At 41.5% G+C, this 26,987-nt stretch overlaps 1 protein-coding gene across 3 annotated transcripts in view; it reads left to right on the top strand.

Annotated features, from left to right (window-relative positions):
• The window catches only part of Psma8 (proteasome 20S subunit alpha 8), a 59,915-nt gene that overhangs the window by 15,482 nt on the left and 17,446 nt on the right, over positions 1–26,987 (top strand). For 2 of the 3 annotated variants that reach the window (XM_038330915.1, XM_038330914.1), the window contains exons 2-4: positions 7,473–7,599; positions 11,638–11,762; positions 21,419–21,541. In XM_038330915.1, coding sequence (XP_038186843.1) covers positions 7,473–7,599; positions 11,638–11,762; positions 21,419–21,541 — 375 coding nt within the window. Of the gene's footprint in view, positions 1–7,472; positions 7,600–11,619; positions 11,763–21,418; positions 21,542–26,987 lie in introns of all 3 variants that reach the window. The other variant, XM_038330913.1, reaches the window with a different exon arrangement.

Here is a 26,987-nt window from a genome sequence, read left to right as displayed (position 1 = left end):
CTATCATAATAACATCAGATTTTTCAACAGAAACTTAAAAAGCCAGGGAGTTCTTAGAGTGATATGTTTCAAGTTCTGAATGACAACAGTAACCAACACAGACTGCCATACACAGTAAAACTGTTGGTCATAAGTGAAGGAGGAAAACTTACCACAATAAAAATAGACTAAAAAAATACATGACTACTTACTAGCTATAAAGGGATTCTTGAAGGAATCCTTCCAACTAAAGAAAATAAATACATTTGTGAGGCAAAGGAAAGACCAAACAACATTAGAATAGAACATAAGCAAATAAAGAATAAGAAAACACACAAAAAACATTGTAAATATGACTCTGGAATTAATAACACATTTCAGTAATGAGTCAATATTAGTGGTCTACATTTCTCAGCTGAAAGACAGACTAGAAGATTAAATTAAACAGGATCCAGCCGGATGTTGTGGTGCACACTTCATCCTAGCACTCAGAAAACAAATGCAGGAGGGTCTCTGTGAGCTCAAGAAGCCTACTCCAGTCTACCTAGTTTTAGGGCAGGCAGCTAGGGCTGCATAGTGATGTCCTATTTCAAAAAAGAAAGTAACAGCAGCAACAACAAAAAACACCACACACTGGGCTGGAGAGATGGCTCAGAGGTTAAGAGCATTGCCTGCTCTTCCAAAGGTCCTGAGTTCAATTCCCAGGAACCACATGGTGGCTCACAACCATCGGTAATGGGGTCTGCTGTCCTCTTCTGGCCGGCAGGCATACACGCAGACAGAATATTGTATACATAAAAACACCACACACATATACAACCAAAAATTAAAATCACAGAATCTAATTTTTGCCTCTAAGAAATGCACCTTATCAACAAAAAGTATTCCAAGGAAATGGAACTTGAAAACAAGTTTGTGTGTAAAATCTTATGAAATAGATTTAAAACAAAAACTTTAAAGGGTGCTTAAGGAAACAATTCATCACCCAGAGAACATTATAATTTTAAACATATATGAACCAAACGCAGTTGTACCAGTTTCATAAAACAAATACCACCAATATAGTAAGCACAAAATAGTAGTGGGTAATGTTAGTAACCCATCCTCAGCAATACATCATCCTGATGCAAACTGAACAGCAGCGCTGGTGAAATGACTCCATAGATGAGAGAGACATCACAGACATCCATAGACTGTTCCATCTCAACACTGGAGACTGCATAGTAGCATCAGCCTGTGGAACGTTCTCTAGAGTAGATAATGTAGCAGACGGCAAAGCAAGTCCTAAGAATACTGGGAAATTATGATCAATTTTGAATGCTATCTGACCACAATGGGAAAAAAATAAATAACAATAGAAACTTCAGTATATACAAACTTGTAGAGATTGAACAACATACTACTCAATGACAATTGTGTCATAGAAGAAACCAAAAATGAAAGTAATTCTTAGAAGCAGCATACCATGCATGATGTAGGAGAAACAAGTGAGTGATTTTGAGAGTTATAGCTACAAACGTCTATATTGAAATGTTAAATCTAAAATAAATAGGTCTGCAGGGGCCACAATCACCCAGGAGTCACTGGCTCCACTTGGGCCTGAATGGTGAAGGACACAGATGGTGTCTTCCCAGACTTTTGGGTCTGCAGGAGCCACAGTCAACCAGGAATCTGGCTCTTCGTGGGCACCATGCAATCAGGTACCATTATACCAAGTACTCCCAAGGTCTTCTAGGCCAGACACACACTATCCCTTGTGGTTTGGGCAGGCAGTACAAGTAGCTCCTGTGACCCAGCCAAGAGCCCTGGTGCTGGGTGATTAGGCACCACTGTGGTGAGAGAGCACATGGTGGGGAGGTGGAAGAGAGAGAGAGGTGTGGGATAATGAAGAACGGGATGACTTGAATGCCCAGCTGGAGCCGGGCGGCAGTGGTACACACCCTTAATCCCAGCACCGGGGAGGCAGAAGCAGGTGGATCTCTGTGCATTTGAGGCCAGCTTGATCTACAAAAGCTAGTTCCAGAACAGGCTCCAAAGCTATAGAAAAACCCTATCTCAAAAAAGGTATAATAATAATAATAATAATAATAATAATAATAATAATAATAATAAAGAATGTGTATTCCTGGCTGCCCTGGAACTTACTCAGTAGACCAGGTTGCCCTTGAACTCACAGAGTCTTCCTGCCTCTGTCTTCCTGGTGTTGGGATTAAAGGTGTGTGCCACCATGCCCAATTTAATTGTTTCACTCTATTGATTTTGAGTTTCTTCTAAGGATCTAAGATTCATCTATATAAAGGAATTTATTAATTTTCTAAATCAATATTGCTTTTCTGTAGAATAATAAATGGTAAATATTACATTTCCCCTTTAATTGCCAAGAAAAAATGTTTTATCATATGCTCAAATAAAATCATCCTTTAAAAAAATTGGGAAACAGTGCCATGCACAGTTGCTTTAAAAAGGGGTGGGAGTGTATCATATGTGCTTAGGAGGAAGAGGCAGACGCAGGTAGGCTTTACAAAGGGATGGGAGTATATCATACATAGTTAGGAGGAAGAGGCAGGTAGATTTTCTTGAGTTTGAGACTAGACTGGTCTTCATACAGAGTTTAAGACCAACTAGGATTGGGTAGTGAAACCCTTTCTCAGATAAATAATAAATGAAATTCTTTAGAATAAATAAACCATGGAAAAAGACCTCTACAATAAAATCTTTGAAACAAAAAAGACACTTAAAGCTGGAGAAAACTCTTAAGCTTGTGAATTGGAAGAATTAATATAGTGGTAATGGTTAGTCGTTATCAAAATTCCAACATTCTTCACAGAAATTAAAAAAAGCTTTATGGGAGCATGTACAGAGACCCACACCCAAACATAAGGTGGCAATTGGGGAACACTGAGGAAGAAGGGAAGAAAGGATTGTAGGAACCAAAGGGTTGAGGACACCAGATGAACATAGCCCACATAATCAACTAAGCAGGGCTCATAGTCCTTCACAGAGACTGAAGGGACAATAATGGAGCCTTCATGCATTCTCTGCATGTTTATTTACAGCTGTTTAGCTTGTGGTTTTTGTAGGACTCCTAATAGTGGAAGTGTGGGGGGGTATCTGTGATTCTTGCCTGCTCTTGGGACCCTTTTCATCCTGTTGGGTTGCCTAGACCAAATAGGTTGATATGAGGGTTTGTGCCTAGTCTTATTGAATCTTGTTATGCCTTATTTGGCTGATATCCCTGGGAGGCCTATTCTTTTCTGAAGGGAAGTAGAGAAGCAGTGGATCTCGGGGGAGAGGGGAAGTGGGTTGATGGGTAGAAACTGGGAGGAGAAACTGGGATGGAGAGGGAAAGCTACAGTCCAGATGTATTATTGTATTGTATGTATTGTAAGTCACAGTGGCAGGAGCTTGAGGAAGCTGAGCACACTGCATCCACAGTCAGGAGGCAGAGAACAGGTCTGTGGGGTGACACTGTAGGCAAAGATGCTTGCTGCCAAGCCTCACACTCTGAGTTTAACCCCTAGGAAGCACAGAGTGGTGGAGAGAACTCAGTCCTGAAAGTTGTGCTCTGATCTCCACATGTATGCATTGTATGAGCTTGCCCCCACACATTAAACTAAATAAAATTATGTAAATCAAAAATTAAAAAAATCAGGTCAGGCAGTGGTGGCACACGCCTTTAATCCCAGCACTTGGGAGGCAGAGGCAGGCAGATTTCAGTGAGTTTGAGGCCAGCCTGGTCTACAGAGTGAGTTCCAGGACAGTCTGTTACACAGAGAAACCCTGTCTCAAGGAACAAACAAAAAAAGAAAGAGAAAGAGAAAAGAAATAAAAGAAAAGAAAAGATAATCTTAACAAGGAGCAGTGAATGTGTTCAGCTTATCTTCTTCTGTTTGTTTGGTCCAGGAACCCAGCCCATTAGAACAGTGCTACCCACATTTATGTTGAAGGGGCCTTCATACCTCACTTAATTTAATCTAGATAAGCCCTCCCAAGAATGCCCATATTTGTATCTCCTATGTGATTTTAATGCCTGTCAAGATGATGATATTAAAAATTACAGATACTAATTCAGCTTATTAATGTTCACCTTTAGAATATTATCACCTCTCAAAGGCCCTGTGTTCTAATACATGGAATTTGCACTTCAATATATGTATTGAGGCACAGCAAGCCCCTAACTCTTGGGCCTCTTTTAATTTGAGCTGCACGGGAGAGCTTTTGTGGTATTTTATCTGTTGAACTTGGTTCTCATGTTGAGATTTGAATTCACTGAACTGCCCCCTCAACCCCTTAACTTGATTTAATTATATTTTAAACCTACAAATAAGAAAACTATTTTTCAAAGAATTCTTGCCCTCATTGTGTCTGTGTTGTCTTGTGTGGTGTGTACACATGAGTGTGCAGGTATGTGTACCTGTACGTGCATATATGGAGGTCAAGGAGAATGGCGGGCACCTGAATTCTACCTCTTTCCACCTTTACTTGAAGGAAGGTCTCTACTGAACCAGACACCTGCCATGTCAACTAGACTGGCTGGCAAGGTGGCTCATTATTGGCATCCACCTTTCTTTGTCCCCAGGGACTACAAATACTTGCAGGCATGCCTGACCTTTGTGCGGATTCTGTCTTCATTCTCATATAGCAAGTTTCTTACTCAAAGGGTCCTCTCCCAGACCCAACCTTCTATCAATATTAATAGAAACTTTCATCAATATTGGTTCTGCTAATACTGATTTGTATCTTTATTCATTCTCCTAAAGTTTTATATTTAGGTGATGTGGGAAGTTTTTCTGTATATGTGCTGCTTTTATTGGTTGATGAATAAAACTGTTTGAGCCAATGGCTTAGCAGAGTAAAGCCAGTCAGGAAATTCAAAAAGAGATATAGAGAGTAGGCAGAGTCAAAAAGATGCCATGTAGCTGCTGAAGGAGAAGGATGCTAGAACCGTACCCGGTAGACCACAGCCTTATAGCGATAAAGATTAATAGAAATGGGTCATTTTATGATATATAAGAGCTAGTCAATAAGAAGCCCTAAGCTATTGGCCAAGAAGTGTTGTAATTAATATAGTTTCTATGTGATTATATGGGTCTGAGCATTTGGGAAACAAACAAGCAGTCTCTACCAACAAATTGCCTAAGGAGAAAGACACACGGAACTTTAGGAACCTTACTGGTAAGCTACAGCCTCATGGCAACACACAGATTGATAGAAATGGGTTAATTTAAGAGGGAAGAGGTATCTAGGAATGTGCTAGAGTCATTGGCCAAACACTATTGTAATTAATATACTTTCTGTGTGATTATTCAGGTCTGGGGAGCTGGGAAATTAACATGCAGTCTCTGATTACAGATGGTACCAGTGTGGGGGCAACTACATCCACATAAAAACTGAGAGAACTTGGGAAGGAATTCTAGACACAAAATAACAAAGTTAAGCACAGCTTCTTAGTAGCCACATTTCTTCAGATAGACTCTGTTTGCTGGCAGCAATCAAAGACATAGCTCCTTTAAGAGAAGTCTTCCTGACTCAATGTTAGCTGCAAAAAGTTTCATGGCTTCTTTAAGATCCAGCTTCCTGATTCATGCTGGAAGAACAAACTCTGACTTTTTCAGGAGGTCCTGTACCTCAGTGAGTCAGTGGGGTCAGTGGGGTCAGTGAGCAGCATGTTAGAAATTGACATAGACCTGTTGCATCCCTGGAGCTGGTACTATGAGCATGACTCACAGAGCTGAATGTACCTTCCTCGACAATTTTGGTCGGAGTTTTTGTCCTGCCTGGTTTCTTTTCTCCCACCAGGTCCCGAAGAATCACACAGAAGGTCTACATAAGTTATAAAACTGTTTGGCCCATTAGCTCAGGCTGCTTGTTAACTCTTATAACTTATATTAACCCATCATTTTAGTATATGTTAGCCACATGGCTCAGTACCTTTTTCAGCAGGGCAGGTCACATCCTGCTTCTTCAGTGCCTGGACAGGACTGGGAAAGAACTTCCTTCTTCCCAGAATACTCCTGTTCTCATTGCCCTGCCTCTACTTCCTGACTGGTTATCCCGCCTATAGTTCTTGCCTGGCTATTGACCAATCAGAGTTTATTTTAAACATAATTGACAGAATATAGAATTGTCCTATACCACACAATGTTGGACTGAGCAAGGCCAAAAGGCAAAGCAGCCTTAGTCCTAACCATGCTGCTTAGCATTTAAAAAAAAAAGAAACTCCTGATCAGAAAATGATTATAGATACACAATAAGACAGATTCAAACACTAAATGTATGTAGGCTTGGGAGAGAGAAGAAAAAGAATATAGACAGTTATAAAAAGAAATAAGTTTAAAAAAATAAAAGTCTTTAAAGAGACAGTAAAAGTAATATAAAAGAGTACAGACAGTCATAGTTTAAAGGAGTAAAGAAAAGCCACATAAAGAAGGAATATATACACAGAGTCTGGATTATGTATTTTACTGTGTTTTTTTAAAATTTTTTTTTGACTACAGAGAAATATTTGATTCTGGCATCTGCTAAGCTAAACCTATATATAGTATCTTGTCTTCAAAATTTGGGTCTAAGTATATATTCTTTTGGAAAAGAGGTTCTGTTTTTGTTTCTACAGAAGATGAGAACCTGTGGATCCCTTCCAGGCTAATATAGTTTGATGGAACAAGATTCCCCAGAAATTCTTCATGAACCCTAAGAATACTTTGTGCAGTAACCAGCAGAAAGTAATCTAAAAAACTACACCCAGATTCCCAAAATTATTGTTTATAACTGTTTGTTTTTCATTTAAAGGGGGATATAATATAGAGATGATATGCTGTATAAACTGGACATGCAGGACCCACAGAAAAGTGACTGTTGAACTTTCCAAAAGGCAGGATGGTCCTTCAGGGTTCCTGCTTCATAGAAGTCTTCCAGACATTTTGCAGGGCACAGAAGAAAGTGACTGACAAACTGCCAGTATAGGCATAATGGGAGGTAGTGCGGGAACTCCTTCAGCCAATAGCCTTTAAGATACTGACCCATTTTGGGCATGGTCTTACGTACTATAAATGCTGATGTAAAAGTGTACATGTGCTTATTGACTGCTGGATTTGATTCCAGTTCCCTGTGCACACAGAGGAGTGTGAATCACTATTCTTTCTGTGAGTTTACCCTCTAATAAATAAATCTTGGTTATACTCCATTCTGGGCTAATGTGGAACTCTTTTGCACTGCAACATTTAGGTGTCATTTTGTGTGCTTTGTGGAAGATTAAGACTCTTGCATAGATTTACCACTGGCTTTATTTTCTTTGTATTTTCTTCTGTTGGTCTTCTTTCCCTTGTGGCTGAGGACTAGGAATCTTCTCAGCCGGTACCTGTGCCTCTCATTTCCTACACAGCTCCTTCTTTATTTTATTAAGTGTTTTTAAGAAAAATCCTTTAACTGTTTGACATGTTAGAATAATTGGTCCATTTTCACTTTAAATTTACTTTTTAAAATTGGCTTTACAGGTTGGAATTCGAGGAACTAATATAGTTGTGCTTGGGGTAGAAAAAAAATCAGTGGCCAAACTTCAAGATGAAAGAACTGTGAGAAAAATATGTGCCCTCGATGACCATGTCTGCATGGCTTTTGCAGGTATGTACAGACTTTCAGTGGTGTGTATGGTATTTAATGTAGTAGTGGGATAGCACTGTTGCTCCATTGCCACTGTTTTGTTGTGTCTACACAATATAACAATATATGTAGTCAGACCTATTTCTGTTTAAAACAAAATGTCACCTATATTTAAAAGGCCTCAGTTGTATAAACTGTAATTTCTCATGGTCTTTCTTAGTTAGGGTTTCTATTGCTGTGAAGAGACGCCATGACCAAACAACTCTTTTAAAGAAAATTGAGACTAACTTACAGTTTCAAAGGTTTCGTTTATTTTCATCATTGCAGGACATTGGTAGCATGCAGGAAGACATGGTGTTGGAGAAGGAGCCGAGAGGTCTGCTACAAGTTGATCCACATGAAGAGCAACCTGTGCCTCACTGGGTGTAGCTTGAGAAAGGGGACATCAAAGCTCACCCCCACAGTGATACACTTCCTCTGAGAACAAGGCCACATCTACTCCAACAAGGCCACCCCTCCTAATGGTGCCACTCCCTATGGGGCATGTTCATTCAGACCCCCACACTTACAATGGTCTTTGTTAGAGTGTAAACGTGAAGATGGCCTTCTCCTTACTTATAGCTTAAGAATTTATAATTCATAGAATTTATAGAATTACTGGGGGATTTTTTTCTTTTGGGGGGTCTGAAAATAATATTCCCCAACATAGAATTTTAAATAAGTCTACTTGTTTTTATTTGTATCATATGTATATGTGTGTGGGTTTCTGCATGTAAGTGTAGATGCCTGCAGAGGCCAGAAGAGGGTTTCAGTTCCCTGCAGCTGGAGTTAGGAGCTGCCCAACATGAAGGTGTAGGTAACTAAACTTGATGTTGTACAAGAGGAGTAAGACCTCTTAACTAGTGAGCCCAGTTTAGGAAAGAGGAGGAGGGATACATTTGTGTGTGCTGGGCTACAGATTGACCTCATGCATGCTAAGTCTCAGCTTCTTAAACTGTGGTTTGTGACCCAACTAAATGTGAGGTTGGAAAAAATTGACAACAGTAAAAGGTTTCAGAATGCACAAAACAGAATTTAACTGAGAATAAAACAGATAAGGAGTCAGAGCTGCCTTTAGAAGTGCTTGCCTGTGTTGCCTGAAGCAGCTCTGTAAACATGGCTATGAACACACATGTGGACAAGTGTGCATTTTCACTATGCATGTCACCAGCCACACACCACTACCATTACATTGGAGCACCTGAGCTCGTGTATATGTGTGTGTGTGTGTATGTATATATTCACACATGTGTGTGTGTGCAATATTTTTACCTATATGCAAAGCTGTTACTCTTGTAGCATAATGACTTCATTATGGGAAACAAAGATAATATTTTCTACCATCATTTCTCAAAATATATCAAATTAGTATGTCTTTGAATTGTATGAGTTAAAATATTTGATTTTAAAAGTTGTTTGAAATATTGACTTGAGTTTCATAAAAAAATCATTCAATGTATTTGGTTTAGTACATGTGGTTTGAATAAGAGTGGCCCCAATAGTCTCATATATTTGAATGCTTCATCATCAGGGAGTGGCACTACTTGAGGAAGATTAGGAGGTGTGGCCTTGCTGGAGGAAGTGTGTCACTGGGGGTGGGCTTTGAGGTTTCAAAAGTCCTTGCCATACCCAACCTCTCTCTGTCTCTCTACCTAAGGATCAGGATGTAGCTTTCAGCTACTGCTCCAGCACCTGCCTGCATGTCTCTGTGCTCCCTGATAATGGACTAAACCTCTGAAACTGGAAGCAATTCCCCAGCTAATAAGAGCTGCCCTGGTCATGGTATGTCTTCACAGCAGCAGAACACTATCCTGTCTTAGTTATAGACAGCACAGAAATTATTTCAGGAATTACTTTAATTTCTGTCATTTTATTAAATTAATTTGATATCTGTCATTTTGTTCTATGCATTTATGTGAAATTGCACTCTCAGTATTGATGGTTAGAAAATCAAAGTATTGATCAACTTTGAAAAAGGCTAATGCTGCTCTGTGACTTACTGTATCAATTTTTCATGTGGGTGCAGGGAGCTTAACTCAGATCCTTATGCTTGTGATACAGGTACTTTGCAACTGAACTACTTCCTGTCCCATAGTATTTTGTAAGTTTTATAGTTAAAGAAAGAGTCATGGCGGGTGGGGTGGTGCACTACTTTATTCCCAGTGAGAGGCAGAGGCAGGCGGATCTCTGAAGGCTAGCCTGGACTACAAGAGCTAGTTCCAGGACTGGCTCCAAAGCTACAGAAAAACCCTGTTTCAAAAAACCAAAAATAAATAAATAAATAAATAAGGGAATGAAACAGCATGGTGGGGGAGCCTCCTCAGATGACCCTTGTTCGTGCCACATCGTTCTTCTGCAGTTGTCTCAAGCTGTTGGATGCCTCAGTAGTGGCTTTGGCTTGTGTTGTTGGTAGTGTTGTGTGGTATGAATGAGCCACTACTGTTAACAGGTTGCCTATGTATCCTTAGGATAGAAGTTGTAAACCACATCATTCAGAAAAGAGAAAGGAAGAGCACCAGGAATGATAATAAGATGCTAGAGCAGAAAGAGCAGCAAAGTGCTCAGGGAAGTAGGAGACAGCCAGCCAACCTCCAAGCTGCTGAAACTCATGCCGAAAGCACAGTCACAAGCCAAGACACACATTCCTGGTGAAATGGAATAAGCACACTGTTTGCACAGGGTTAACCTAGCAGAAGGACTTGGTATTATTTTGACACATGTAACCTGCCAGCACCAAAGTCAAAGCTGATTTTGCTCTGTCTGTGTAGTAAACCCGTGGAGCTTCTCCCTAGCCCCACTCTAAGTATTTTTAATGTTAATGTTTCTCTAGCTGTGGATCACGTTCACACTGTACAGAGGACATATTCTCAAGTAGCTTATCTGAACTATTTTAGTTTCATAAAACACTAACCCGGGGTAGATTAGGCCATTGCTAGCTAGTCCTTTCTCTTAGATGTACAGAGAATTACTTTCTTTAATCAAATCATACCTGACCTGTGTGTCAGGGTGATTTTTAAACTGGCGAATATTCAGACACTCCATTTTCTTTCTGTCCTCCTGTTTCAAGGGGTGAAGATCTAAGTGGACGTAGCAACAAGGTTTGACATGATGGGGAAGGTGGATCTCGTGATGAAAAAGAACAGTGGCTATGTGCGAAGTGCCCATTAACAAGATGAGTGAATCTGGGGTTCAGCCTAGTTAGCAGTAAAGGAGGAAAGGAAGGGGTCTGGAGAGGTGGCTCAGCAATTCAGAGTGTGTAATACTTCTGCAGAGACCTGGTTTGTCCCCAGCAACCATGCCAGTCAGCTCACAGCTACTTTTAGGTCCAGCTCCAGAGAATCTACTGCCCTTCCTGTTCTGGTAACTGCATTCATATTGCTGCGTGTGCATACACGCACACACAATACACACACAGTTCAAAATAAATCTTTTTTTTAAAAAAGGGCTAAAAAAACAAATGGCTATAGAACAGTCAAATACCAGTGTCGTCCTTAATTTATAGAATCAAACTAATCTGTCAGTTACATGCTGCAGTCTCTGGCTTCAGCTAGAACACACTGTCTCCTTACAGACATGCTGAGAGTTGTTTGAATGAGTCTTTTGACTATTTCAGAAGCTCAGTCAGAGTCTGCCTGTCTTAACATCCTTGATTTTCAAAGTTTCCATTTTGACAAAAATTGAGAACTGCTATATCCCAGTTCATCAAATGTAATTTGAATACAATGCTGGTGTGCTTCAGGATAGAATACCTTCCTTGCTTGCATAAGAAAAAAAATGCAATTTACTAACAAGTCATTTGCTATTTCCTTTACCAGTGAAGTGGAGTGTGTGAAGTCTTTAAAGGAAATGAGTCACAGCTAAGGCACATGGCGTTTCCTAGTTCCTCTATGAAGGAAGGCAGTGTTGTAGGGAAAAGATAACTTTTGATGGGGAATATATATATATATGTATATATGTATGTATATATATGTATATATACATATATATGTATAGATTTTTAAGTGTTGACAATTTTCACAGGTCTGACGGCTGATGCTCGGGTGGTTATAAACAGAGCACGGGTGGAGTGCCAGAGCCATAAGCTTACTGTGGAGGACCCAGTCACCGTGGAGTACATAACACGCTTCATAGCGACTTTGAAGCAGGTAAGCAGGTACTCTTAGCTTTCTCCTTTCTACTGTCATTGGTCCTGCCATAGACATGCCGCACTAGCTCCAAACATTTATTCTACTGAGTGTGTCAAATTCCTTATTCACTCTCAGAATTACTTCATTCACTTACTTGGGTAAAGTGGGTTGCATTAATCACCAGAAATCAAAATCACTTTCAGTTCTTGGAATTATAAGAATTTTAAGAGTGTCAAATTTTGAAAGGTCATTCTTATTCTTGTAGAAACACAATAAAAATATTATTCCTTAAAGTTTTCCAAAGAAATATACATTATTTTGCCTACAAACCAAAATACCCTAGTCAGAGTTAGATGTGCGCTCTTCTGAATCTATACTTAGCCATGTCATTGAGAGCCAGGTGTAAGTGCATGCAGGCCTGAGGGTTCACTGCTCTTTGCATACTGTGTATTGGCTGGAGACTCTCCTTCCTGGGCGTTCTCTTGCATCTAGAATGTTAGAAACTGTGACCGCTTCCGATGATGGTTTGAAAATGGGCATGATTTTAGCGTCTTACTCTTCTCTGTGCTACCCTAGTGTTATTCCGTTTGATCATGGTTTGTTTTTCTTTTTAAAGTTGTACTGCTAAGTTTTAGTAGGGTTTCCTAGATTGGAGATTATAATTGATTGTAAGACTTTTATTATATATGACAAATTGCTTTCTAGAAAGATTGAACCAGTTTTTATCATGAAACCAGCTATGCCAGAAGAGTCATCAATGGAGGTTTTCACTTCTCTTTCTTTTGTTAGTGAGTGTTGTGTAATGTAATAGCTGCTTTAATTTGTGTGTTGTAGTTAATGAGATTGAATTTTCCATGCTGGTTCATTCTTTTCATTTCTACTTGTGCAAATTGTCCTTCAACAGAAACATTGTTTTTTTGCTGTCTAATCTTGAACAGGATGCTCACTGTACAGATTTGTGCCCATTTATCTTCTCTTTAGAACACATTTTTAAATTAAATTTACTTATTCTGGGGGCAGGGGCATATGTCACAGTATACACATGGAAGGCACCCTGGAGGTGGGTCCTGTGACAGAACTCAGATGAGGCTTGGCAGCAAGCACTGAGCCATCTCACCAGGCCGACATTCCCTTTTCAAACCTGTTTCTGAGTTTAAAGATACTCATGTATATGTATATATATATATATATATATATATAGTGTATATTGAGTAAATTCCTCCATGTCTATCCTACCTCCTGTCCTCCCCCATAATACCCTCTGTTCCTCTATGCAGTTTCTCTTCTGCTTTCATATCATGACTCTATATGTCTATATAAAACATGAACCAAAAATCAGAGAAAATATATCACTTTGTCTCTTTGAGACTGGCATAATTTGTTCAATATGATTGTTTGCAGTTCTGTTCATTATCCTACAAAAGACACAGTTTGGCTCTTCTGTGTCTTACTGCCTTTAAGAAACGATTCTTTGCATCTCCTTAGTGAGCATGAGTGTTAGAACGAACGCTCCTGCTTCGCTGACTTGCACATCTCGCTGCTCTGGCAAAACAGGTACTCTGGTTCTACATGCAGACTTTTTCACACAATCTTTGTAATACAAATAAGAAAGTTTTGAGATGAATAATATATATCAAATCACTGTTTTGGTTTTTAAAAGCTTTGCTTCTTCACTTTAGAAGAAATTCCAAAATTTTTTTATTGCTACTTTCATATTTTGTTTCAGTTTTCCCAATTATTAAAAAAGGAATTCATCATTTTAGCAGTGGTGGCACATGCCTTTAATCCCAGCACTGGGGAGGCAGAGGCAGACAGATCTCAATGAGTTTGAGACCAGCCTGGTCTACAAAAGTTAGTTCCAGGATAACCAGAACTACACAGAGAAACCTTGTCTCGAAAAACAAAAACAAAACAAAAAAAATAAATAAAAATAAAAAAATAGAAAAGGGAATCTGCCAAAAAACAAGTATACATACAAGGTTCTTAAGTGTGGTTGTTAAGATCTCTTCTGGAGAAATCTAGGCTTTGAGTAGATAATACAAAGTTGTAAGTCTGTGACAATAAAATTGCCACTGGGGAGGACAAGGCCTCTAGGCCAGAGATAAGGCATGTTTTTCTTACATATTTAACTTCGTTTATATGACTTTTTCACAAAATGAAAAGACTAAACAAGTAAGTTAATATGTAAATAAGATAATATGTAAAGCATCTATTTCATATCTCAGTGTGAACAGAAACATAAGACAGTGCAGAAGAACTGGGCATAACCCCCACTTTAAAACAGGCCATTTATGTTCATAGCTCAGTTGTTTGCATTTAAAATCAAACTTTGCTTGCAAAACATGAAATATAATAAGCTTGCAAAATGAGACAATAGATCCCATATGTAGATAAGTCCAAAAGAAAGTCACTAAAAGCTGTTTCAACCCACAGAATTATACAGCATTACATCAGCCACAGGATTAAGTAAAGTTACCTATGTATTCAGTCCTTAGCTTTCTGTCAGGGCTGCCTCTTCATAGAATCGGTCTCAGTGAAAATGGCACTCTTTGGAGCACAAATCCAGGAAGATCCCTGTCATGAAAGTAATAGGAAATATAATTGGTTTCAGTGTTACATCTTCTGTGGGGGAAATGTATGCTTTTCTTCAAAAGAAACAAAAGATCCCTTTTCTTTGGAGCTGAAGGAAATGACAGGCCACAGTGAACAGAGCACATTTGATAGCAGCATTATCAAGTAGGAGTAGTCCCTACAGTAACTACGTGTCCCTCAAGGCAAACTAGGGTGTGCTTCCAAAGCGCAGCTCAATGACTCAGCTTCCCTGACAGCAACACAAATGCCCAGGCCTCTGCGGGGTCAAAGAGATTGCATCCTGTCTTAGTCATGGTTCTATTGCTGTGAAAAAACACCATGGCCATGGCAACACTTATTTAATAAAGCATTTAACTGGGGGCTGGCTTACAGTTTCAGAGGCTAGTCCATTGTTATCATGGTAGAGAACCTCACAGTACACAGGCAGACATAGTGCTGGAGAAGTAGCTGAGAGTTCTACATCCTGGTCTGCAGGAAGCAAGGAGAGAGAGAACTGAACCTGGCATGGGCTTGTGAAACCTCTAATATCACACTTTCTCCAACAATGCTACACCTACTCCGAAAAGGCCATACCTCCTATAGTGTCACACTTCTCAGATAGTGCAATTCCCTGATGACTAAGCATTCAAACATATTGGTTCATGAGGACCATTCATATACAGAGCTGACAGAAGGTGTTTAAAGTCCAGAGTGTAATCTGTCTCTTTAAGAGACAAACCACACCCACTCCCTCCCCCATCCACAGAGGCAGGCTGATCTTCAGCTTCTGGCCTGAGCTCTCTCTCTTTTCCATCTTCCTCTCTCCCCACTTCTCCCCTTCTCCCGCTTCTGTCTCTCCTCTCTCTCTCTCTCTCTCTCTCTCTCTCTCTCTCTCTCTCTCTCTCTCTCTCTCTCTCTGCTCTTCTCCCCTTTTCCCTTCCCCCTCCATAACTTCCTGAATAAATATCCAACCTCACTCTGCATGGCGTGCCTATCCATATCTGTCTCTTGCCCACCTGCCACATGTCTCCCTGCCTGGGACCAGCCACCACTTGGGGACGGGCAGCCATCTCTTCCTGGGACTGGCTGCTCTCAGGACCCGCTGCCTGCCGCCACATGGCCCATTACCACTGCTTGGGGACCTACAGCATTTCTGCTGCCTAATGCAGCCAGGGATCCTGCAGCATTTTTAATTTTTCCATTACACAGACTGGGTGGGCCAAAGAACGAAATGCATTTAACATGAAAGTGGAAGAGGAAAGAAGGCACTCAGAAAAGGAGGACACCCGGGAAGAGGAGGGCAAGAAAGTGGGAACATTGTGGGGGAAAGGATGACTTAGAATGAAGCTGATGACAGATATGTATGGAAATGACCTAATGAAAAAGATTAGCTTGTTTGTTAACCTAAAATTTTTAGCTAAAAATGGGAAATAATAAAAGTTGAATAGGGATCTTCTAAGAAAAATAAGATCTGTTGTGCCCAAATGTTATGTCCAAATCCATGAAGTCCCTAAAAAGCCAACAAGGAGACTGAGTCCCGTACGTAAAAGCAAAGAGCCTTTATTTTTTGCAAGTTTCTCCACATGTCCAATGTACTGGAATAAATGGAGAGCCCTGAGCTCAGTTAGAGCTGGGTTTTAATAGTAGTAAAGGTGGGGGTGAGAGGTTTCTGAGGTTCATGACCCCTGATTGGCTGACATTGTCTATGGGTGTCCTGATGACAAGTGGTCCTCTCTACAACAGTTGGAACATTAGGCATTTCCTTTGGATGGTCTGTTCTTGGGTGGTGCTCAGGTAATCTCAGTTTGTGGTTCTTCCTGCAACCAGGTTTTGCTTCAGGGTAAACTACTGAGACTCGGGCCTCTATTAAACTTATAGATGCCTGAGTCCTACTCTGGCAGGTAAAATGGTTGGAAGTAAAGATCTTCCTTTGGGTGATCTGTTCATATTTAGTTTATCATAATTGGCTCCTACAAGATCTATAAGCAAATTTGTGATTATATTTTACAGGATGTATATATTTCTTTAAAATGTCATTATGTATTAGCAATATTCAAGAAACACTAAAAAAATGTATACAATAAACTAGAAAAAAAGAGCCTAGAGAGATGACTCAGTGACTAAGAGCACTTACTGCTCTTCCAGAGGACCAGAGTTTGATTCTCAGCAGCTCATAACTACATGTAACTCCAGCTGCTATACACTCTGGCCTCTGAGGGTCCCTCACTCACATGTCCATACCCACGTGAAGATAGACACATATACCTAATTTCAAATACTGAAAATGTTTTTTTAAAAAAGAATCCGAAGAGTAGATGTAATGATCTGTTCTGTCTCTTTAAGAGACAAGCCATGCCCACTTCCCTCCCTCCCCGGTCTGTTGAGGCAGATCTTCCTTTTTGTTTGCAGCCTGAGTCTCTTTGTTTTCCCTCTCCTTCTCGAAGAGGCAGCTTCTGTCTTTCCCTTATCTCTGTCTCTCCCTCTGCTCTTCTTCTCTCCTCTTTCCTTCCCTCTCCATAACCCACTAAATAAATATCCAGTAAATACCTCACTCTGCATGGCATACATATCCGTCTGTGTCTCTCCCGCCACGGCCTCCATGTGGCTCTCCACCCAGGACCAGCCACCTTTGGAGACCTGTGGTGTGGTCTGTGCACTGTCCCTGCCTGGGACTGGCTGATCTCAGACCTGCTGCCCCCTGCCTACCACCACATAGCCCCGTTACTCGGGGACCTGCAGTGATTCTGCAGCTACACGGAGATCTGCAGATTTTATTTTACCATTACAGTAGATTCTTTTGATTTACTTACTTTATTTACTAGAATTTTATCTGATAAGTGACATGTGTTTTGTAGTGATTTGAATAAAAATGGACTCCATAGGCTCATAGATTTAAATACATAGTCATCAGGAACTGTTGATATTTGAAAGGATTATAACAATTAGGAGGCATGGCCTTGTTGGAGTAGGTGTGTCACAGAGTGTGGGCTTTGAGCTTTCAGAAGCCCATTCCAGGTCCATTCTCTCTCTCTCTCTCCCTGCCTTTCCCCACCCCTGCCCCAGTTTGTAGATCAGAAAGTAGCTGTCAGCTACTTTCCCAGCACCACTCCTGTCTGTTGCCATGATGATAATGGACTAAGCCTCTGAAACTGAAGTAAACCCCCACCCAATTAAATGCTCTCCTTTACAAGAGTTGTCTTGGTCATAGTGTCTCTTTACAGTAGTTGTTATGGATTTGCTGCAGGTCCCCAGCAGCTTGCTGCAGGGTCAAGACCATGCCGCAGGTCCACAAACCAAGGTAGCTGGTCCCCAGCCATGTGGCGGCTGGCTGGTCCCCAGCAGGTGGGAATCACAGATGCAGTGAGTCTCTGGGACTGCTGGGGACCTGAAAGGAGCCAGTCCCAGAGGCCAAGTGGCAGGGAAGGTGGCAGGTCCCCGGTGGCAACAAACAGATAGGCGGCAGGCGAGAGAAACAGATAGGCACATCATGTAGAGTAAAGTTGGACATTTATTAGGGGGGTTATGGGAGGAAGGAAAAAGGGGAGAGGAGAGAGGGAGAAGAAGAGAGAGAGAGAAAAGGAGGGGAAATGGAGGAGTGGAGAGAGAGGCAAAAGCCGCCTCTTCGCCTCTTCGAGAGAGGTACTGGAAGAGAGCCAGCTCAGGCCAGAAGCTGAAGATCAGGCTGCTTCAGGGCATGGGGGAGGGAGTGGGCGTGGCTTGTCTCTTAAAGAGAAGGAATGATCATTACATTCCCATCTCTTCTTTTATAATAAAAAAATGGGCGGTTAGGCACCACTGGTTAAAGGAATTGGAGCAGCAGATTCTCAAGACTGCTTCCGGCTTATTTGTGGGCGTAATCTTTGGGTGGGGGAACCTGAGAAGGCTGGGTGCTGGCCATATCCTGGCATAACTGGTCTCTTTGCTCCTGTCCGGTGTTTGTGGTATGGAAATGTCTGGTATCTCTTACACCTGGTTAAGGTAGTGGCAGAACAGAGGACAAAGTTAAATTAAGGGGAAAAAATTTAGGACCAGGGAATTGAGGGGGATATATCTGACCTGTTTAAGATGGATTCTTTAATTCAGCTCCCTGGAACTCATAAGAATTTTTTGGGTTTGTGCAAACAGAAGTTTTAGACACATACATTGTATAATGACTGTGACATATTTGTGTATAATACAGAAGTTTTAGACACATACATTGTATAATGACTGTGGCATATTTTTGTACAATACAGAAGTTTTAGATACATACATTATATAATGACCATGACATATTTTTGTACAATGAAAAGTATTTTTAAGACTATAGAAGGCAGCATGAGAGAGAAATTTGGTCTGAAATTTGTTTGGTGAGGTTGTTCTCTTAAACTGACAAAACCCCTCAGCTATCAAACTGCATCAGAGACCTTTGAGAAGGATAAAATTTTACTTGAGTTACTGATTAAAAAATGACAGAGAACTTACTTGGTTGGCACCCAGAGCTATTCTTCAGGGTCCTCCATGGTCGCTGAAGGTCATATTTGCCTTTTGCTGTTTAGTGCAGGGCCTGCCAGGCTCCAGAAGATCCTGTGGGCTAAGAAATCTCTAGGAAGACAGGCCTACCTTGACCTGAGTAGCTAGGCTGTCAACTCCAGCGATTCTGTCCACATCTGGAGATCTTTAGTTGAGATGAAAGGCAGTTTTTCCCAATGGTCAGCGTTTGGCAGTTGAAGTGAATTGCAGATGGACATTGTTCTGTGCCCATCTGTCTTCTGTCTTCTTTGGAGGAAATAGAGTGCAGCTGCTAGGAGCCAACCTGTCTCTTTTTGTTATGAAAAGTTTAATAATTAAATATTTAAATGTCATATTCCTTAGATCTCTGAGCAGTTGAGGGCTGTTTATCAGATACAACTATAGTATAGAATCTGCCTGGAGAGCTGGGTCTGAGCTTGACTGTACTGGCTCTTAACAGGTAAGATTTACACTCATAAAAAGACAGAAATAAGAAAAAAACACTGCTTGCAATAGAAGGTTATCATCAGAACTGACAATAGTAGAGAACAGCTTAATATATCTTAAATGAGGGTTGGATTAAATATAAAGTGTTTTTGTAAGAGACTTAAAAGTACATACCAGTTTAAAACATGAAACTTATTGTTTTTGTAGTCTGAAATGATATGCAATGAACAATTATAATATTAAGCATAGGTGCATTTAAGTTACATGTATGATCATACACAGAGAGAGTGAATAGGAATTAGGTAAAGTGAATGCTCTTGGTGGCCCCTACCAAAGGCATGCTACTGCGCAAAACACATGCAACAGAGTCAACAAGAGGAATTTAGTGAAAAAACCTTAAGTAAACCGGGGAACAAGCAGGGCATGCTTCAGTAAAGATGGGAGAACTTGGCCACCTGACCTGGCTGTCAGCTAAGATAGTGATAAGGACACCCATGCAATAAAGTTAACAGTGGGGAACCAGGCAGGTAATACCTCAGTTAAGATGACAGAACTTTGCCACTTGACCTGGCTCTCAGCAAAGATGGTGGTGAAGTCACCTGACCCCAGTCAAAATGGCAGTAGCCACATGTTGTATGGAAAAGCTACTCAGTTAAAATGGCAGTGAAGTCACTTGACCTCAGCTAAGATGGTAGTGAGGTCACATGACCTCAGTCAAAATGGCAGCAGTCACGTTTTATGAAAAAAAGCCACAATTTTTGAGCTGTGGGGGTTTTAAGCTCAATAAGAGATGGAAAGGCCACAATTTTTGAGCTGCAGGGATTTTAAGCTTAATAATAAGAGAGACCTAGAGGCGTGATCCGCCCTGTCACTGAGCAGCCATGCCACAAGCCACGGCGGGGAGCAAAAGGCTGGAACTGAAAAAGCCGCACCATGCCACAAGCTACAGCAAGGAGCAAAAGGCTGGGATTGAGAAAAACTGGGGGACGGACGTGGATGGTTGCCATCCACAGCTGAAATTGTGAAAACCCGCGAAATGGCGACGCCACAAGGCCTATAATGGGGACGTTTCCCCCTATAGGCGGGGTGCAAATGGGTAAACACTGCAGGACCCGTGAGCTGGGCGTCCCCTGACCCCGAGTGAGGTGCTATGGCCTGGCTGGATCCAGTCAGGGTGACTCAGAAGCCAGAGAGGCCAGAGGCCACTCTGAGCGACCTTTCATGGAGAGGGAAAAAAAGAAAAGAAAAGAAATGGAAAATAAGAGAGAAAGAAGGATCTGAGGGACCCTGGACCCTCAGTCACGGGTGGATTGGCCCCAGACCATTCCAAACACAATTTAAGCTGAGGGAAGCAACCATAGCAGAATGGGGAGACTCACCAATGAAAGCTGGTGGTGGGAGTAGGAAAAAAAAAAAAAACCTGGTTCAGGATCCCAATCTCTGGAGAGGAACTGGAGTGGAAGAGCCTATCTGAGTCACAGCACAAAATGTTATGGAAAAATTAAAAATGCTGCAGGATCCCCAGCGGCAGTAGGCAACAGAAATGCTGTAGGTCCCCAAGCAGTGGTAACAGGCCATGTGGCGGCAGGCAGCGGGTCCTGAGAGCAGCCAGTCCCAGGCAGAGATGGCTGCCCGTCCCAGAGTGGTGACTGGTCCCAGGAAGGGAGACACTTGGCGGGCAGGCAAGAGACAGAGACATAGATAGGCATGCCATGCAGAGTAAGGTTGGATATTTATTCAAGGGGATTATGGAGGGGGAAGGAAGAAGGGAAGAAGATGAGAGGGAGGAGCGTGGGAGGAAGGGGAATGGGAGAAGAGCAGAGAGAGAGAGAAAGAGAGAGAGGCGTGGGGGGAAGGGGAATGGGAGAAGAGCAGAGAGAGAGAAGGAGAGAGAGAGAGGCGTGGGAGGAAGGGGAATGGGAGAAGAGCAGAGAGAGGGGGGGCATGGGGGGAAGATGAATGGGAGAGAGGCAGAAGCAAAGCTGCCTCTCCAAGAGGAAGACGGAAAAGAGAGAGAGCTCAGGCTGGAAGCTGAAGATCAGCCTGCCTCAGCAGATGGGGGAGGGAGTAGGCATGGTTTGTCTCTTAAAGAGACAGAACAATCATTACAGTAGTAGAATAGTAACTAAGACAGTGTTGTAGTAAAAATAAATTTTATTTTTTAGAAATATACACAGAGCAATGGAAGAAGACCTTTTGGTATTTCAGCCTTAATTGTAGGATTTGATGATGATGGAATCCCAAGATTGTATCAGACAGATCCCTCCGGAACTTACCATGCTTGGAAGGTGAGTAATGAATTCATTCATTTTTTCATAGAAGTTGTCAGATGAATTAATTTATTGCAAAATTGAAATAAATGTAAATGTTTTATGACTTTCAGGGGCATGACAGAATTATGTTGCATTAAAATATTGACTGTGAGACAGACTATAGATTGTAGTGATTTAACTCCTCAGAAATGATAGTTTAGGGTAGTCAAAGACCTTGGTTTAAACCAGTCATGGTGGTGCATGCTGTTTGGTTGGAATTGTGACCCCAAGCTGGCATCCAGATACCCAAAGAATTTGGAATGTTTGGGTTAAGGCCACACCACAGCCCCTGGCATCCATATATCCAAAAAGTCTGGAATGTTTGGGTTACAGCTTCACTTCAGCCCCTGGCATCCATATACCCAGAGAGTCTGGAATGTTTGAATGGAAGTTCCATCCCAAGCTCTTCCTCTAGGAGTTGCCTCAGTCCAGACTCTGCTTCTGAGAAAGCACTCCAAATGATGACCCCTCCCCAGAGATGCTCAAGACCATTTCCACAGGGTATTTAAATTGTACCCCAGAGAAGAAACTTATGATTTTTCGAGTCTTCCTTCTCCAGCTCCTCTCTGTGGGGTGGGGGTAGGGCTGAAACGCCATAGAGGGCATTATTTAAAGGCAAAACCCAGAAAAGTTACATTAGCAGGGTGTGTGCTGACAGGTGATCCTATCTACAATGGTTGGAAGGTTAGGAATTTCCTCTGGGTGGTCTGTTCCTGGGTGGTGCCTGAGTTTGTGCTCTTTATCAAACCAGGTATTGCCTTAGAGACAATCTTAGCTGAGGTCAAGTGACTTCACTGCCATTTTAACTGAGTAGCTTTTCCATACAACATGAGCTTGTCATGACTGGTCCTACAAAGGGAGTGAAGTCTCTACACATGATAAGCCTTTCCACCTACATAGCAATCCAAATCAGACCAAATCAAAGGGAATTAGAAAAAGCCAAGGTTAAATGGACACAACGCTCCCAGATGATTTTCTAGCCCCCCAGAGAGGAAAGGGGAAAGGAAGATGGGAAAACCACATCTCTGTTTTCTAGGGAGGGAGGTCGGTTTAAATACCCTGTGGGAGTGGTCTCAACCATCTTTGGGGGATGGGCCATCATTTGGCAGGCTTTCTGAGATTTGTCAGGGTTTGGAGCTTAGGATGAAACTTACACCAGAACAGGGGAAAAGAGTATTATTTGTCTTTCTGAGTCTGGTTTCCATAGTGAAATGTTTAATTTGTCCATTATTGTTTTTTAAATATATATATATATACATATATATATATATTGAATATTTATTTGTATGAATGTTTTGTCTGCATGTATGTCTGTGCCCTATATGCATGTCCAGTGCTCTCAGAGGCTGGAAGAGGGAATCAGATCCTTTGCAACTATCCATAGCCATCATGTGGGCTCACTTTTCACTGCTGAGTTATCTCTCCAGTACCATGTCCTCTATCCTAGGGAGTCAGATAACCATAAACTCTGATACATATTTTGTGTTAGTATATAGTAGTAAGCTTCATAGAATAAGTAGATTATTTTTCTGCATAAGTTATTCTTGTTTCTGTACCCATCTACCACCTTCCTCAATTGTGTACTCAAACACAAACGCTCAGAGAAAGTCAGCATTCCCAACAGTGAGTTTCATAAACTGCCATGTAGAATAAGACTACAGCTACAGAATGTAGTGTAAGTGATTTTAACTTAATTATTAAAAATCAAGTATTTAGGCTTTAAATAATTTCACACTTGAGTTTATATCACAAGTTATTAAAGCCAAAGAAATAAATAGGGGAAACTCTGCCATGGTCCTATTTACCTGCATTAAGTAAATAGTTTGACTGAGAGCAGAGTATTTGACCAGCTTGCATGAAGTCCTGGGTTTGATGCCCAGCACCAGCTCTCTTGGCCCTTAGAAAATGGGTGCAGGAAGTCTAGAAGTTCAAGCTGATTCTCAGCTTTTTAGTAAGAGAAACAGGTTAAGTTATACGTGTAAGTTTTTATGGCCCTATAGCCTCTCCACCAACGCAGTAATCCAAATTAGACCAAATCAAACAGAATGAGAAAGGTCCAGGTTTAATGGGTGTCCCTGGTAGTTCTCCGGGACAACATGGAGAGAGGGAAGAAGAGCCGAAAAGACCACGTGTTCATTCTCTGGGGGGCAGCTTAAATAGCCTGTGGAGTGGTCTTGACCTTTCCTGGGGGAGGGGGTCACCATTTGGTGGGCTTTTTTGGAGGTGGAGTCTGGACTGAGGTAACTCCCAGGGAAGGTGTCTTGAAATGGAACTTTCCCACCCAGACATTCCCAAATGGATACCAGGGGCTGGAGTGAAGCCCTGCCCAAACATTCCAGACTCTTTGGATATAGGGTGTCAGCAGCTGGGATGATGCTTCCAACCAAACAATAAGAAATGAGCCTAAGGTAGGTCAAGCATTCATAACTGATTATTAATTTACCATGCTGTGATTTTGAAGCTGGTTGGTGGCCCCCCCCAAAAAGCCTGATACACTGTTTTCTAACTCAAACACCAGTAAAGCAGCAGATTATAATCTTGCAGTCAATATAGGAGGTGAACACTTTTTAATCTGCCTAAGTAAGTTAGTAGTCAGCAGCTGTGATTTACCTTTGCAAACTCTAGTATTTTATCCTGCCAATGAGAAATCTTTTGACCTGTACTTTTAAAAACAATTTTTATTACCCCTGTTTGTTTGTTTAGTGTATATGTGGGTAAAGATGTAGAGGTTACAGGACAGCCTGCAGAAGTCAGCTCAGTTCTTTTCTTCCATTTCCTGGGTCCTGATGATCAAACTCAGGTTTTTCAGGCTTGGCAGCAAGTCCCTGTCCCTGAAGAGCCATCTCACTGGCCCCTTACTTGGTTTCTGTGTCTTCTAATCATTGTCCTGAACAAACCAGTTGTTCTGTGGTCAGTCTTGACATATTTTTAAGCTTGCTACCTTCTGTTTGTAGCTTTACTTCATTACTGTTGATTATGATACAACACAGTAGTTTTACGCTTGCATAAGTGTTTTTATTTTAATTTGACTAATGTCCGAGAGAATCCAGAAGAGATGGTTGTTTTGTTTTGTCTCCTGTTAACTAGGAAAACGACAGAATTTCCAAAGTGTTTGAACCTTCACCAATGATGTGGATTTGAAGTGCAGTCTGTTCTGGTGTCTACTGGAGTCCAGTGGCAATCTCAGATCTAGTGCAGTGAGATTGTGTTTTCTATAGAAATATCCTTCACACACACCTGGGGATCTTAGAGACTGTGTCCAGTATCAAACAAGACTTGATTTGGATTTATTAAAGTGATTGAGAAGCTATGGTCCAGATAGTCCAGCAATAACTTTATACCAATGTAAGGTCCAAGAATCCAATAATTCAGTCCACAAGATTGGATGTTTTGACTGGCCTTCAGTATATGCCAGAATCCTGAGGACTTGGCTCTAGTACCAGTGAAGGAGCAGATTTGTCAGCGGGAGTGAGGGCAAGCAGGCAAAGAGTAAGAGCGTCATTCTTCCGTGGCCTTCATATAGGCTGTCACCAAAAGGTGTGGCCCAGATGCCAACAAGTGGGTCTTCACACTTCAGATGATTTAATTTAAAAAAAAAAAATCCCTCACAGGTGTAGCCGGCCCCTTGGGTCTTAGTTAGTTTTAGATGCAGTCAACAAGCACAGCCATCACAGCGGCTAACGTGGCACATGATGCAGTGGGAGGAAAACAGCATTAGCTGCATTACCTCTGGAGCATCATGTCATTGGGTTAACCTGAGCCTGATGGGGAAGGAACAGTCAGATATATCCAGAGTGTGGAATAGTCTGTTTGTGCTACTGAAAGACAGAATAAACACAGGAGACGTTTCTAATTTAAAGGGATCAAAAGGTGAATGTGAACCATAATCATTTATAGCATTCCGGATGGGGAAAATAGACTCAAAGGCCATTTTGGAGGGATAGAGATACTTCTATGTGGACTTATGTTAGACAACACAGTGAAGTTGTATGACAGTCATGGGTATGTTACATGTAAGGCACACGCATAAGACCTTATCAGGACTACCTCTTTATTATCTGTTAAAGACCTTTTAGATCAGTATGACCAAAAATCTTGGCCAACTTACAACTAATACTATAGTTCAGGTGGGGGAAAATCTTCCAACAGCCAACCCAAAGTGAACTGTTAAATGGTTGTGCAACTGCCTCCTGCTCTAAGAACAGATGTGTTTCATAACTGAGTCTCTCCAGGTCTCCAAGCTGACTCAGCCTAACAGCCTGACATTGTGGTATCATATCAAACCAGAAATATTAACGATACCTTCACTGCCAGCATGTAAATTATATGGCGGGGTCTGGGGTCTGTTCTGGGCGCCTTGCAGATGTGAGCAAGTGAACAGATATAACTAGCTCCATAGACTTAAAGAAAGCTGACAGCAAGGCTAAGAGAGTGCAGATGGGAGCTTCACTGCCCCTCTAGCTGAGTGATTCTGTCCCTAATGTCACCAATTGCAGGTTGAGGCCTTATCAATAATTGGAGAAATCCCTGGGAGTTAGTTCCCTATTCCTATCCCTTTGATATTCTCAGTACTTCCTCAGAATTTCTATTTATAGGGCAAGATTGAACATCTGGAGTTCAATTAAAAAACGTGCTAGGTCAGTACTCATGTGGCCCAGATCACTGTATGTCCTCACCTCCCTTCCCTTTGTATATCTGAGGTTGCTTGTGCTTCTATGAGCCACGAGGAAAGCCTCGTAACAGCACGAAGATAACAGATCCCTGGCACATACATTGACTCAGTGTGGTGAAGCTACTTGGTGCCTTGGCACCAAGCTGTAAAAGTGCGTGCTCTCCTCACTCTCCACCAGCACGAATTTTCAGGAAGCAAATGAACAAATGTAACTGACCCGACCCGCGAGCCTCTTTCAGTGAAGCAGTACACTGTGGTTGCTCCTGGAGAATCGTGGCTACACGCACAACACTGTAGCATTTCATGTCATGGAATGATCGTGTGCATGCAAGTATGGCAGGGTTGCTCTCAGAAAACAGGCTTTTCTCACTTCCAAGGTGAAGCAGCCCATATTTAATGAAACTTCATTTGTGTTTGAGAGACAATTAGACAACAATGGTGTTTATTCGCATGTGGAATTTGGCAGGACATGTTCTCAGATTCAACAGACTGTACCTGTTTTATGCAGAAAACATCAGTATTTGTTGCTGAGGTTCAAAACAAAATTCGGAAAATTTGTTTTTATCACAATGTACCTGACAGTTTCTCAGTATTTCTTTGAGACTATTGGTAAAATGAAGGAGCGTGATTATTTGCTATTTTAGAAATGAGATAGGTCGACAGTTAGAGTATGCTTCCAAGTGACCAATTCTTCCAGGTGACCAAGGCACTGTTTAAAACCTCCATTCAAAACAATGACTGTTGACTATT

Source organism: Arvicola amphibius, chromosome 5, assembly GCF_903992535.2.
Source record: "Arvicola amphibius chromosome 5, mArvAmp1.2, whole genome shotgun sequence".
In the NCBI taxonomy this organism is placed as follows: Eukaryota; Metazoa; Chordata; class Mammalia; order Rodentia; family Cricetidae; genus Arvicola; species Arvicola amphibius.
This window is presented reverse-complemented; position numbering and strand designations above follow the sequence as displayed.